Consider the following 15,630-nt stretch of genomic DNA (forward strand, 5'->3'; position numbering starts at 1 on the left):
AAGCTGAAAGTCCAAAATTAAGGCATCAGCAAGGACCTGTTCCCTCTGAAGGCTCCAGGGGAGACTCCTTCCTGCCTCACTCAGTCTCCAGGGGCTCCAGGCATTCCTTGGCTTTGTGGCTGCCTCCCTCTATTATCCTCATCTGTCTTCACATGGCATTTTCCTCTGTTTCCACATCTTCTCCTCTTCTGTCTCTTATAAGGGCGTCTGTCAGTGCATTTAGGGCCCATGTGGATAATCCAAGACAATCTCGCCTTGGGATCCTTAATTATGTCTACAAAGACTCTTTTTCTCAATAAGGTCACATTCATGAGTTCCAGGGTCTAGAAAGTGGACAGGGGGCAGGGAGCCAACATTCAACCCACTGCCGATACAGGTGATCGGCATATGTCCCTGGAAGAGCTTCCCCTGAAAGGGAGAGGCCCATTTGGTCCCCCATGTTGCCAGGTTGAGGAACAGCTCCTCTGCCCCCTATGGGGTGGATGTTAATGGGGGCACTTGGCAGGCACCAGAGCTAGACATTCATTTCACTTGTTAATTAACAATCAAAAGATAACATCCTGTCATTATCTTGTGTTGGCAGAGTCATGACACACAGTTTCATGACCGAAGAAGGAAACTTCGAGTTTCCTCAGCTAATTTGCAACGCTGTTTCCACATACAGGGAAGCCGTGTAAACCAAATATAAATCATGCCTTGCATCTACTGTGTTTCAGCAACTTTTCAGGCCATGAGGGAGGCAATTCTTGACACATTGCTTGAAATGCTATCTGAGTAAAGGTGGTGTAGAGGAGAGATCTAACTCACCTAGCCCCAGTGGCTTTGGCCTCCATTCTGCTCCAGCCGCCTGCTCCCACAATGGCCCTCCCAACCTCATTATCACCCAGAACTGCGCCATACTGGAAGTTCAAAGCTCTAAAACCCCACCGTCAGTGATTCTGCAGCCAGTGTTCCCACCTCCTCCCCCGACCGCAGCTGTTCACCAAGCTCATTTGCACCTCAGACTCACCCTCCCCTGCCCATCTGCCATGGCTTCCTTCACCCCAGGCCTCCTCAGCGCCTCCTCTCCCTGCACACCATCCCCTCCCCCCTCCGTGCTTACACCCCATCTGATGGGCAAGATGCCACCGTGGGTCAATACATAACTCACGTTGCCATGTTCAATGCCTGAGCTCTCTCCTGTACTCCTAGTACAAGAGGAAATGAAATCACCTTGAGAGACGGTACGATTCTAAATCATACTCTCTGACCTCACCAGTCCTCAGATGCCTCTTTCACTCCGCTGGACCGAAAGCCCCTAGCAGGCAGACTCCTTCACTTTGAGGAGATGACTTCAGAGCTTACGGAAAGACCAACTTTGAGGGACCACATCAATTTCCCACCGCGGTTACAAAGACTCACCCAACCTTCACGCTTTCCCTGCACCGCCCTCCTCCTGTCCCAGGAAGATCCTTCCACTTAAGACTCCGGACCCATCCCTTCCCATCTCCTCCACGCCTTTGCTCCACCCATCTTTTTACTTCACTCTCTCCCCCTGTTTACGGCTCCTTTCCCCTCCTTCACTTTTTCACCTCCTGAAATCTGACCTCAGTATTCAGCACCAAAACTGTCCTTTCCATGAGCAATAGAGACCCCCAACTTGCAAACCCAAGGAGCTGTTATCGCTCCCAACCTCAATGGACACTTCACTGCTGTAGATCCTACCTGAAAATCCACCCCCTTATGTTCTGACATGTCAATGTCTTCTGGTTGTCCTTATATCTCTTTTATATGCAAGTAAACATTTATAATTTTATCATATTAGTGATCCACATTCATTGCAAAAAAAATTAATGCACATAAGGAAATAGCTCCACACAGAAGTAAATCCTATTAATATTTTGACTCAATCTTTCCATGTTGTTTTATTGAATGGATGGATGGGTGAATAGATAGATGTCATTTTATATAAAATTCAGCCATGGAGCCAAAGTTTACTATTTTGTAAGTTTCCCTCCACATCAAACTATGAATCTAAATCTATGTTTTTAGCTCAGCCTCTCTGTTGAACTTCAAACTCTTTTCTCTTGTGTCCCTGCGAAACGCTCACCCTGAGCCTCCCTCAGGTGAACATCCAGTCTCTCCCGTGAGCCACTTCCTGTCATCTTTAACTTCTCCTTCTCTTCATGTAAAACTCCCTGGCCTGCCAGTTTCACCTCCAAAATGTGCCTCACGGTTACCCGGGCATGCTGCGTCCAGTGCGTCCCCCTCCTCAAATCTGTCCTGCACGTGGTATGGATTGATTTCTCTGAAATGCCAAGCAACTCATTCCTTTCCTTAAGCTTTTCAGTGAGTCCCTGTTTTCTGCAGTTTAAAGGCTGAGCTCACTGGCACGGAAAATAAAACCTTCCGGGACCTCCCACTTCCTCTTTCTTTGGCTGGATCTTGCCCCTTCTCTCCCTTTCTGTTCTAGTCATCATGAATTTCCTGCTGTTCTAAACACATTCCATTCTATTTCCTGCCTTTTCCCTTCTGTGAGTTTATTTTCTTGGCAGGCCCTTCCCTGCCTTCTGAAGCAGACTAATTCCTACTCGTTCTTCATAGTTTGCCTCAGTCATCACCTCCCCCAGGAACTCTACCTAGATTTCATCTCCCCCAAGTCAGCTAAGTCTCTCTCCTCTGAGGTTTCACACATCCTGTGCCCTCTTCTATGGCACCTGCTACATGGTAATGAGATGCTGTATTCCTCTCTCTCTCTCCCCTTCACTGTCCTGTAAATTCTTCAGAAGGAACGTTTGCCTTTGCATCTTCAGATGCACATGGGAGGCGCTCAGTAAATTTGTTGAAATTAAAAATACATGAACACACTGTCGTTTCTCTCACATTTAAAGACAAACCTAAGCGTCCTTTGATGTCACACCCTGTTCCACCTACCGCTTTGATTCACTGCTCCCCTTTAAAGACATACTCCTACAAAGAGTTATTGGTGCTCACTTCCCACTTCCTCTTCTCCCATCCTCTCCAGCCAGCCTTCCCTCCCCTTTCCCTCTCATCAGGGGAGGGAACAGAAACAGCTTTTACCAACCCAACTCTCAGACCTCCTATTACTTGTTCATGGAAGCACTTAACTCCGTCAGTCTCTGCCTCACTCTCGAAACACTCTCCACAGCCCTCGGTCCCTCTCCTAACTTACTGCCTATTGCTGCTCAGTTTACTTTCTTGTCACTCTCATCTTCCAGATCCCTGGATGTTGCATTGCTTAAGGTTCAGCCCTTGGTCCATCTCTCCATCCGCATGCACTTCCTTGGTGATCTCGTTCAGCTGCCTGAACTCAGACGCCCTCTGCCTCCTGATGAGCCCACATTAACACCGGCAGCCCAGCCCTGTTCCTGGAAGGGCTGACTCATTGGTCCAACTTCCTGCTCCACAGCTCCACCCGGATATTTAATAGCCATCACAAACATAATAGGTCTACACTCAAGTTTCTCTTCCAAACCTCCTCTCCCGGTGTTTCCTATCTCAGGACGTGGCACCGCCATTCACGCAACTGCTCTGACCCAAGACCATGGGCTGTCTCTGGTGCCTCTCTTTTTCTCACATCTCCCCTCCAAGCCATCAGAAAATCCTCTTGACTCTGTCTCCTGAAAAAACATCCCCAATCTGACCTCTTCACCCCCACTACCACCACCCTAGGGTCAGCTGCCCTCACCTCCCATCTGGATCACTGCAGGAGCCTCTAAACTGGTCTGTCCACCTCCCCTCTTGCTGGTCTCGCCTCTCCAGGCAGCATCCAGAGCAATCATGTTCTGCTTCAATCAATTCAGTCCACAGACGCTACATGAAACCTCCAATGGATTCCCATCACTCTCAGAATAAAATCCAGAGTCCTTCCCCTGGCCTGCCGAGCCCTGCATGATCTGCCCCCTGGGGTAGCTCTCCAGAGTCACCCCCTACCATCCTCCCTTTCTCTCTCAGCATCCAGCCCCTCTGCCCTCTCTACTGTTATTCAAACAAACCATGTATGTTCCCATCTTGGTCATCGCTACTCCCCCAGTAATGAATGCTCCTTGTCCTGGAGGCTCACTCCTTTTCTTCATTCAGATCAGGCATCGTCCCCTCAGAAAGGATGATGCAATCTGGTACATTCGGGAAGACTCGTCCTCCCCTCCATCCTTCTCCCAAGAGCACCCTGGGGCCCGAGTTCCAGGTGGGGGTCTAAAGTGATATTTGGTGGAGTAGGAAGGTGGACTTAGAGATTCAGGGAGTGATGAAAACTGCTCCAATGTGTGCCGAGTGGAGCACAAAGCCTAATGGGGGGTGACCTTCATTGCCTCAGAGGGTCCAGGAGAGGCACGTGGTACCCACATGTCAGTCGGAAAGGAGACTAGATATTCCTGCCCTGGAGAGGCCAGTTTGGCCCCCACTCCCATCAAGGGACACTTGAGAATATCTAGAGACAGTTTTGGTGATCACAACTTTGAGGGGATGGGTGGTACCAGCATGGAGTGGGAAGAGGCCAGGGGTGGTTGAAACCCCTGTTGAGCCCAGAACAGCAAATGACAACAGCTGTTGAGAAATTGACTCTATTCTTTTGAGAACCACAAGGATTTCTTAAAGAACCTCAGCCCTTGCAAGCCCTGGTCCATTGCCAGGGAAGCAGTGATGAGGGAAGAACCAGAAAGGAGCAGGGATGGAAAACTGCAGAGAGAGCCTTCTAGAACTCAGCTGTCAGTCTGCAAGAGGTCGGCCGAGCACAGGTGGGTGCCAACACGGAGTCATAGCTCGGGAGGCAGGCCATTGTCACGATGTCCCGGGGGCACTCAGCCATGGGGGCAATTTAAGCAGCCCTCTGGGCTCATTCAGTGACTCAACGACATGTTTTTGAGCCTCTGAGATTTGCCAGAGCCGTGCTGGTTCTGACAGGTGCCCGTGCTCTAGAAGGTGCCATGGCTTTTGGAAAAGACCTTCAAAGTCTATAGACTGTGTGCCGGGTTTTGAGCCGACCTCAGTGTCCTGCCGGCTGTTCCTGCTTCTGCCTCAGTCCCCCATCTCCTCACCAAAGGCAGCAAGAGCCAAGCACATTATCACCAAGTGTCCAGCTCTATCGGACCCCCTTTCCAGGCAGGAAGGCCAGGAGAGGGGGCCAGCTTTGGGTCTCTCAAGGCTGAAGCCGGTACAGGGAGTTTAGTGGTGATACATCAAAAGATGCAGAAGCCAAGAGTCATGCGGAGAGAGACTGACGGCTTACAGGTCAAGAAGAGTCCAAGAAGGTCACCAAAACCAACAGACACCTTGAGACAAGTGTTAGGGGGCCGAGTTTTATGCCAGGGGATCCAACTACCAGAAACCCCACAGCAGAACCTTTCAGGCTCGGCGTGTTGCCTGGGCACCGTACTGAGGGTGTTATTCCATTTTTATATCACGTTCATCTAAAGGGATTAACTAGAAGCCTTTGAAAGGGGTTTGGTTCCACTCTCTAAAATGTCCTTCCAGGGTAAAATTAGGCCTTTTATTTTCTTCGCTTATTTTATTTATTTCAAACCATCCTGCTTCCCTTTCCATAAATCTGACCCGAGAGCAAGAAATTCCTCTCTCAAACTTCCCGACTGAATTTTTTGCCATTATGCAAACTGCTCTTGTTTGAAGAATCAGTCAAGAAGTACGCTGTGAAGTCACTGCAGAGGACACCTCCTGCTAAAACATGTTCCCACACAGAGTTTCGTTAGAGAGACTGACGACAAAAAGAGGGAAGGAGGCGGGGAGAGACCTGCTATTTCAGCTTCTGGGTATAAAACACTCATCACATCCTTCCACACATAGACCCAGACATGTCTAGTCTTCTCAGCAGTTTGGTCTTTCTGTCCATCTTTCTGGACAGAGACCTACTCTAGATATTGGAAATGTGAGCAATTAACCTAACTGAACAGCCTTCAGATGATGTTTCCAAAATTTCCAGTAGGTCTGTCTGTCCAGTTTATCCACTGGAATGAAACCAATGATAATTTTCAATTTAATTTGATTCAGCAAATCTTTTCTTTTTTTTTCAGTTTTCCAGACAAGATTCATTTATATTAAAACTAACATTTAAAAACAGATTTATAACCTAGAATTCAAACTAAGTTATATTTGAAGATCTATCTTTAGGTCTCAAAGCATTATAGCAGCTTCTCATTTTCCATACTTTTTGTCAGTAGCCTTCAGTGTCTTTTTTTTAAACCTTTATCATGGTATAATTCTTGTACAGTAAACTGCACATATTTCAGATGTACAATTTGATGAATTTTGATAGATGTCTACACCCATGAAACCACCACCACAATCAAGATAGCTAACATTTCCATCACTCCCCAAGAAGGACCAATTTTGAACTCCTGATTTATCTTTTCCCACCCTCTTTCCCTCCTGGTAACTATAGTTTGTTCTGTATGTTTGTGAGTCTATTTCTGTTTTGTAGATAAGTTCATTTGCATCCTTTTTTTTTTTTAGATTCCACATGTGAGTGATATCATGTGGTATTTTTCTTTCCCTGTCTTACTTCATTTAGAATGATGATCTCCAGGTCCATCCCTTTTGGTGCAAATGGCACTGTTTTATTCTTTTTATGGCTGAGTAGTATTCCACTGTGTATATATACCACATCTTCTTTATCCAGTCATCTGTTGACAGACATTTGGGTTGTTTCAATGTCTTTGCTATTGTGAATAATTCAATTCAGCAAATCTTGATGGCACCCTTGTCCTGCCAGGCACTGTCGTACATGAATACTGTTTGTAAGCAGAGCAAAAGTTTGTGTTTCTGCAACAGGAGGAAAGTACTGCTCTAGTCCACATTCTTACCCTTCAGTCAGGCCCGGGTGTGTAGCCGTGGGGTTCTGAGCCTGGTATGAGGGATCAGGCGTGCCAGACTGGATGAACACCCAGGTAGATCAGTAGTCCCTGGGCTAAGTCCTTCAGCATCTTAGCAGTTGCCCTATACAGTAGGTTCCATTATGATCCCATTGTACAGATGAGTAAACTAAGGCCCGTGGAAGGTAAGGAGCTTGCCTGAAGTCACACGGGTCAGAAGAATTAAGTCAGCCTGACCTCAGAGCTGGCAACCCACCACACTGCCTTTCTTGGATTATTGACAAACAGCCCAAAGAGTAATGAATCAACAAATTATAAACCACAAATCACTCAAGGAGGGAGTCAAGTCTTTGCTGGGCCTCGGAAACCGTGTGGGAAGATGTGCTGGAAATGTGTGAAACTCCTTTAGCCTTGAACACCCACTAAAATGTACAAAAGCCAGATGGGACCGAGATAAATCCTTGCCCATAACATTGGTTCCTTTCAGATCTCCTGCCATAACCTCCCTCAGTGTCTGCAGGTGCTTTCATCAGAGGCAAGCCATGTTCATCTCTCAGACATCTGGGGAGGTGTTGACGGGGATGCTTGGACAGTGACGTCCACCCATTTCACAAGTTCTCCGACGGTCCCGGGGCTCCCTGGCTGTACGCTGCCCCCACACCAAAACCTGTGAGCAGATGGTTAAGGATGAAAACCACCTAGGCTTCCATCAGAGTAGGAAGGGCTAAACCAAGTGCAAAACATTCAGAAAATGAAATACTTTGGAGTTTGTTTAAATTGGGTGATGAGGGGGGAGGGTATAGCTCAGTGGTAGAGCACAGGGTTAGCGTGTACGAGGTCCTGGGTTCAATCCCCAGTGCCTCCATCAAAACAAACAAACAAAAAACTGGATGATGAAAACCTGTTTGCCAATATATGAGGGTCTCTGGGCTGTGCTGTGGCATGAAATGGGGACATTTCACAGGAGCAGGAGTGGCAGGAGGGCCCCGTTTACATCAGCGCGTGCCCGCTCGCCCACCAGGGTCAAGGACTTTGCCTCAGGAGATGGTGCATTTTTATTCGCTTTTGTCTATATTGCTTATATTTTTTCTTTACACTAAAAAATACCCAATTCTGTTATTTTTCTTTGTCAGGAGGGTGAGGATTGATGCTTCCCCAAAACAAAAACTTGTAGCATGTTGAAAACCACGCACTTGAAAACAACTTAGTCCAAGGGATGTTTCTGCAAACCACAGGATGGGTGGGGTCAGGTTGAGAAATGTGTGAGCTTGTCCACACTCCTCCCCTGGAGGAAAACAGACCGGGGCTTCTCACGAGACCCGTATTCGACTGACTCTCAATAGAGAGGATTGTTTTCCTATTAAATATGGGGTTCTTGGTATTTTGCTATATGATCATCTTTATGGGATGGCTTAGGTCCACATGGGTTTCTGTGGAACCATCTCTGATCAGAAAATAAATAGGAAAAATAAAAAGGGCTCATGTGTTTTTAAAAAGTCAGTAATACAATACCTCTTAAGGTGAGCCTATCAGAATCTCCTGGGGAGTTTTTAATATTACACCCAAGAGGGAGCCAGAGGGAAATTCTCTCTTTCCCCCCGAATTGATGGAGGGAGGCCTTGCTCCTGACCCATCAGAGTGTTGTATTCTTCAGATGGCTGGAATGGAGGGAAGGTTGAGACCCACCGTCTAGTGCTGGGGGAGGGTCCCAGTGGGACCCATCCTGGTAGAGCTGGCATGTGGATTTAGAGACCTCTGGGACATGCACTGGGGGACGTGCCTTGTCCCCTCCTGTCCTCCACTTTGCATGCTGATTTATTTAGTAGCTGAGGTCCCTCCTGTGCGGAGAAGTTGCATGGTGCCCGTGGTTGGAACCAGACACACGTGGGCTCATCCCCTGTGCCTGGGAAGGAGAACCAGCAGAAGGCAAATTGCCAGCAGAGAATCTGGGGTCCTCAGAAATAACGCAGCCCCAGAGAAGCAGAAGAATGGCCCAGTACGCCCGGAGTGGCCAACAGCACTGAAGTTTAGATGTGCATGAGTGGGGGCAGTCGCCCCCAAAGCCCATCTCGACTTTGCCAGCCTCGGGATGAAAGGACAGTGAGTGAACATCAAAAACCATCCCCCGAAACCCTCAGGGCCCAGGCGATTCCGCTGTGAGACCCCTCTCCCAGAGCAGGTCAACACAGAGGAGCTGGTTCCCTACCAGCAAAATAGAAGTGAGCACGGGCCACTCAGGAGAGCTCACCTTGGGCAGCAGCTCAGGGGCCAGTGGCAGAGACACTGGAACATACAGCCCAGTAACCATCACTGGGCCTGCTGAGATCAGATGCTTCAAGAACGGCAGCTGGGGGTAGGGGAGGGCATAGCTCAGTGGTTAGCATGCATGAGGTCCTGGGTTCAATCCCCAGCACCTCCATTTAAAAAAAAAAAAAAAAGGCCACCAAGAAAATAAACAAAGGAGCCATACCACACCCCAGGAGCAGGACTGGCTGCAGGATCAGTGGAGACGCCCCATGGGTCCCCAGAGAGGAAGGAGTGATGGAGCCCCTGCACATTCACACATGCAGGCTCCCGAACTGGAGACCCTGGGACCTGGAGAGTCATGGAACTCATGCACGCCATGGGCACGGAAGAGGCGTCTGCTCCTTCTGTAGGGTCTCACTTTCATTTATCCTTAGAACTCTTTATTTGTGCCAAGTAACTTAGATCAAAACTTTTTTTTTTTTTTTTTTTTGCTGAAATGATCTGGATAGTTGCTTCAATTATCAATCAAAAGGCTAAAGAAAAGTCCTTTCTTTCCATCCCCGTAATTCTTACACATTTACAACCTGTGTTGACAAGTACCATCAATTTCCCAACAAGGCATTGTGCAAGTTGGGTGAAATCCACAAGGGAAACGTAGTCACCGGACGATGTCTTCTTTTTCACGAGATTGTCATGGCGACTCGTCCACCAGGAAGGGCTCTTCATTCCAGTCTCTGCCTTTTCAGCTGTTGTTTGGGTTTGAATTGAGCAATCTCTGTATTATGCTTTATACAAACACATCCCAGATCGTAGTTCATTGCCCTAGAGTATATTTTACTGTATGTACTAGACTGGCTACGAGCCATTCTGTCTGTGTTTATATAAAGCCAAACCGCATTCTCATAGATTGCTCGCACAGCTATGGAAAAATATCTAAGGTCTACTAGTTGCTTTCATCAGCCTGTGAAACCAACATCATTTTATCTTTAGAAATTCCATCTGATGCCCTACCCCATTCAAAACAAATAAACAATTCTCGATCAGTGGTCTGCATTGCAGTCCCTTGTGCTAAAAACACGCTGCTCCACTCCATCTGATCCCACCTCCCAGGTTGAAAAGGAAGCAATGGAGATCTGAGCTGAAAAGGGCTGAACAGGACACCAGATTCTGAGATCTGCCCCCTAGACCCTGCTTTCCTGATCTCTCAGGACTGGTCCAGGTGACGAGGCATCCAGCCTGAGCTGGGGCAACCAGGGAATCATGCTGGAAATTTGGACCTGGGTCAGTGAAAGTCACGTTGGTCTCTCTAGGTATTTGAACCCTGGGCTGAAGAACATGGGCCCTGCTGGCAGCGAAAGAGAAGAAAGGGACAGATGGGCACAGAAAGGGAGGACCAAGATGGGACACCAGATGAGGGAGGTGGAGTCACGGTAGCTCCTGGCACCCAACTGCATTCCTGACTCTGCGTTCCTTGAGACACCGCCAGGGCCTTATAATGAACCCCCCCTTTGGGTTTATGCTAGTTGGAGGTTACTTCCATCAAAATATTTCTAATTGGCACAAGGAGGTGTCGGAAGCCGACATAAAATAAAAATAGCAATAATAACCATCATTGAAAGAGTGCAGTCTTCCAGAAGGAAAAATGAAGACTGGGTGATTAAGTCCTTGCCTGAGGTCACACACCAGGCAGCCAGACCCCTAGACCGACCAGGGGATTAACCTCTTTACCATCTGGCTTCTCAAAAGGGACTTAAAAGCTTGGTCTGGCCCCAGGCAGATAGGGGTCGGCGTCCTTGCTGCACCCCTTGCATGCCTGAGGCTAATTACTGACCCTCGATTTCTTGTGAAATGCAAATAGACAATAGTCATGAAACAGAGTTGTTGCAAGGGTCGATGAGACAGGGTGATCCCTGTTGTTCCAATAGGTGTTCAACAGGTTATTTCTGTTTCCCATTTTTCCCTTTATAATGAATTACAATGACTAGCCCTGATGGAAATGTTGTGAAGCGCAGTGATGACCAGCATCCTTTGTGTTCTCACTGTCAGACACAAAGCTGAGATCAATGATCTTTACTATGTAGGGAAGCGTTCTTCGATTCCTTGTTTGCTACAAAGATTTCTTTTCTTCAGAAATTGACAGTGGATATTTGCAAGTAACTCTTCAGTTTCTAATCAAAAAAAGAAACAAAAAGAAAAAGAAAAGCCATATTTTTGTCTTTTGACCTTATAATTAATTTTAATAATAGAATGCCTAATAAGAAACTATCTTCAGTTTCCTAGAATCAAACATCCTTAAGTCATTTGGCATTATTCAGGGCATATGCTGGTCCTTTCTCTTGTGTTTTATTCATGACTTTTTTATGTATGAGTGGGATGTCTTTAGTTTGCCTTCTTTTGCTCTTTTCCAGATTCCACTGTGTGGTTATGGTAGCTCAATAATGACGAATTAAGAGGTTTTTCTACCCTTTTGTGGCTTCCGGGACTGTTTAAATGACAGGGGTGCTTTCCGTCCATATGTATATATCCGGCCAGTCCCAGTGTCAATTTTGGATATGGTCCATTTTTTTTCTTTTCAAAGTTTTCTAGTTACACTCTGGTTATTTGTCTGTTTAAGTTCTTACTTCTTCTTAAGTAGATTTGAATAATTTATATTTTGCTGGAAATTTTACAATTCATTGAGATATTCAATTTTTTAACATTGAACACTGAGCCGAAAATGCTACTCTCCTGTAATATTTGTATCCGCTCTACATCTGCGTACAGCCTGCCGAGATGACCATTTCTCTTTACTGGCCCTCCAGGGCCACCTCTAAGTGAGACAGGGTCTTGGCAGGCACTCTGTGTTGACGTTTGCTCTGCTTCATGGGTGGTCCCAACATCTCCACCACATGGCCACAGCCCCACCATCACGTTAAGAGCATCAGACGTGATGCCTTAGAGTCTAGTTAGATTTGGGTAAGCCTGGGTGGGGCAGGAGTGAACTGGGTTTTTATACGCAGGATGGTGGCCACCATGCTGGGGACCCGTCAGTTATTGGGGTGGCCAGGAAAGAGCACTGGGGGTGGGGCACCCTGGCCTCAAGGACTCCAAGACATCGGCTGTCCCATGAGCCTCCCCATCCACGGTGCCCCCATAGCACCTTTACTGAGGTTCTGCTCACCTCTCGTCTCTTCAGAGCCAATAAAAGTTGCATGTTATTTCATGCAAAAAGTAGCAACTACTTTAAAACAGCAATTCGAAGTGTTGTTCATAACTAGTCTTACTACAGGACCAGATAATCTAATCTGAACTGTTTTTATAGCAGTTACAAAGTACGAAATCTTTTGAGTCTTAGAACTTCATGAAAGGTAGTGGAGAAGGGTTAGCTGGAAAATCCACCAGGGAGGATCTGAGAAAAGTCACAACTAAGTCCAGGCTTAGGTGAAAATCTAGGTAGCTAGGAAGAGACAGGAGAGACCCCGGTCATGGGGGAAGGCACCAGAGACATGGGCAGAGGGCGTGGTGAGGCAACCTATGTGCGAGACCATGTAGAGCAGAAGCTGCGTTAGGAGCAGGGCAACAATGGACTCCAGCTCCTGGGAGCCACAGCGTTCAGCTAAGCGGGTCACCAGCCAAGATGCCAGGGAGCTGTTCGCCCCAACAAGGACTTAAATCAGTGGACGCCCTTACCTCTGGAGGTGGCCAGGTCTATGTGACCAGTTCCAGGAGAAACCTTGTGCTTCGTGTGTGGAGATATAGCTCCTCTTACTGCTTCCCACGGTGTGATTCCATGTACCTCCTCCCCCACAGCGTGAACACAGCTGTCACCCGTGGTCCATGCACGAATCCCCCACCTCCCAGCGTGATGTCAGGCGCACGGTAGACCCTTGGGTGGTGTCTATGGAAAGCTTGAATGGATGGTCTGAGAACTTTCTACATCCTTGTGTTCAGATCCTTGGGTTCGGTGTGGGTTGTTCATCGAGGGTTCCAGGATTCCCCATCATCAGGGCTTTTCTTCTCTTGGGTCCCGATACTCTCAGGTCTGACAAAGGGGTTCCCACAAAGTGAGTCTGTTCTGGTACTTGCAGGAGAGGAGGGCTCCTTGAGCACATACCCAAGTTCACGGCAGTGTTGATGGTAAAGAATGAGGGTTAGGGTGGGTATCTCTTGTGTCATCAATTGGCAAATTTTTTAAGTGGCTTAAGACGAGTACTCCGAAGAAACCATCCAATGAAAGTACTTCACTGTGTGAGTTCCCACCTGCCCTTCAACTGCTCTGCCTTGTCTGTGTTCCAGGTTCAGGTTTAGTGGCCGGATCCTAGGCCTGGCTCTGATTCATCAGTACCTTCTGGATGCTTTCTTCACAAGGCCCTTCTATAAGGCCCTCCTGAGACTGTAAGTGCCCACCCAGCCCTGCCCACAGGACAGCGGGCGCTGGCCTCCCTGGCACGTCTGGCCCTTCTGTCCCTGTTCTGCCCTGATCACTCCTGCTAGGTTTATGATGGTTTGCTTTTCTGTGTGCTTAGCCATCACACAAACCTTTCAGTACAATGGAAAAAAAAAAAAAAAAAGCTTTTGGAGATCTTATGTAAGCATAGGAGAACATCATATAATGGATATAAATTAATTTCTATTAATAGTTATAGTAACATGGTAAGCATTGCATTAAACTATTAAGTAGAATTGATCAGTCTCTAACTTGATTATTTTCAAATGATACTTTTCTCCAACTGCCACGGAGAGTCCCTGAGTCAGTCATTGTTTTGTGTTTGTTACTGTAAACATTTTAGTATTTCCTTTTCTGATAAAAAAAAATTACTAAACAAACCGAAAAGATTCATTGATATACTCAAAAGTATTGAATTGTGAGAAAAAGTCGGCATTGTTTCAGCCACAAGTGGCATAACCACATTTTGGCGTGAGGTCTGCGCAGCTGTTTATTTAACAATCCGTTTACCTTTCTCCCCTTGGATACGCCCAGGCCCTGCGACTTGAGCGACCTGGAATACTTGGATGAGGAATTCCACCAGAGCCTGCAGTGGATGAAGGACAACAACATCACGGATATCCTCGACCTCACGTTCACCGTGAACGAAGAGGTCTTTGGACAGGTTTGTGAGATGTGGGGCTGGGGAAAGACATCTTGTTCTTTATCGTGGAAAATTCACAGAATGTTAAAATTTACCATCAGAAGCACTTTTACGCGTGCCATTCATTCAGTGTACTGGGGATGTTCACAGAGTTGTGCAGACCATCTCCAGAACTGCTTCATCTTGCAAAACTAAAACTGTGCCCATTAAACAAGAGTCCCCCCCACTTTCCCCCCTCTCCCCAGTCCCTAGCAACCATTCTACTTTTTCTTATTATAAATATTATGAATCTAAGTACCTCATATAGGAATCATATGGCATTTGTCTTTCTGTGGCTGGTTTATTTCACTAGGTGTAATGCCTTCAAGGTTCATCCATGTTAAAGCATGGGGCGAATTTCCTCCTTTTTCAGGGCTGAATAATATTCCACCGTATGTATAGACCATATTTTGTTTAGCCATTCATCTGGTGATGGACATTTAGGTTGGTTCTACCTTTTGGCTGTTGTGAATAATGTTGGTATAAAGAGAGGTCCCTGTTCAAGTCCCTGCTTTCAATTTTTTTGGATGTAGACCCAAAAGTGGGGCTGCTGGATCATGTGGTAATGGGATTTTGTGTTTAAAAATAAGGACAATTGTTCATTCAAAATATAATTTTTTGAGGACTACTCTCTTTATTAAAGGTACCCATGACTTCTTCCTTCCTTTTCTTGTTATGATATGGATCTAGTTAATAGATTTTTTTGAAAATCAGATGTGATCATGGATGAGAAAACATTTTTGTAAAATGTGCAATACATCTATCTGTAAGGTATTTCTCTTACCTATGTAACTACAATAATACTTCTTTTATTGCTTGCATCACCTGAGATGTTTACTAGATGAATGTGTAAGATACACTGTTCCCTCTGCGTGACTACTTTTAGCCCATCCTTTACATTTACCCTATATTAGAGGGTAAATTTGTTAAGTAAACACATTATTTAGCAAAATGTATTAAGACAAATGGGTACCTATCTTCAAAATGTTATGTTAGATCCCAAACTTAACTCACTACACTAAAATAAATTCCACTTGGGTGAAAAGCCGAATGTTAAAATATATATATATTATATTATAATTATAATATTAATTGTAATTATAATATATTATATATTATATAATTTTATTATATATAATTGTTATATTTTATAATTTTATAAGAATTATATATAATAAAAAGATGAAAATGAGAGAATTTTTCATTTTAATCTTGCTGTAAAGAATGCTGCTGTAGATAGGACATAAACTCAAAATCACAAAAGCAAAGATTGGCGGCGTCAACTAAAATTAGTTTTTTAATACTGCATGGCAAAAATACATCATAAACAAAGTAAAGACGGCATAACATTTGCTACATTACAGTGCATAACACAGATAAAAAGCTGTTCCTTGCAATACAGGAAGAGATCCTGCAGATCAGTAAAGAAATGGCTAACAACACAGTGGAAA

General features: G+C 45.9%; 1 protein-coding gene across 5 annotated transcripts in view; it reads left to right on the top strand.

The window, feature by feature from the left end:
- The window catches only part of HECW1 (HECT, C2 and WW domain containing E3 ubiquitin protein ligase 1), a 321,611-nt gene that overhangs the window by 291,578 nt on the left and 14,403 nt on the right, over positions 1-15,630 (top strand). For all 5 annotated transcript variants that reach the window (XM_064487726.1, XM_031454627.2, XM_031454628.2 and 2 more), the window contains 2 exons: positions 13,347-13,445; positions 14,032-14,161. In XM_064487726.1, coding sequence (XP_064343796.1) covers positions 13,347-13,445; positions 14,032-14,161 — 229 coding nt within the window. The remainder of the gene's footprint in view (positions 1-13,346; positions 13,446-14,031; positions 14,162-15,630) is intronic.

This window comes from Camelus dromedarius, chromosome 7 (assembly GCF_036321535.1).
Source record: "Camelus dromedarius isolate mCamDro1 chromosome 7, mCamDro1.pat, whole genome shotgun sequence".
In the NCBI taxonomy this organism is placed as follows: Eukaryota; Metazoa; Chordata; class Mammalia; order Artiodactyla; family Camelidae; genus Camelus; species Camelus dromedarius.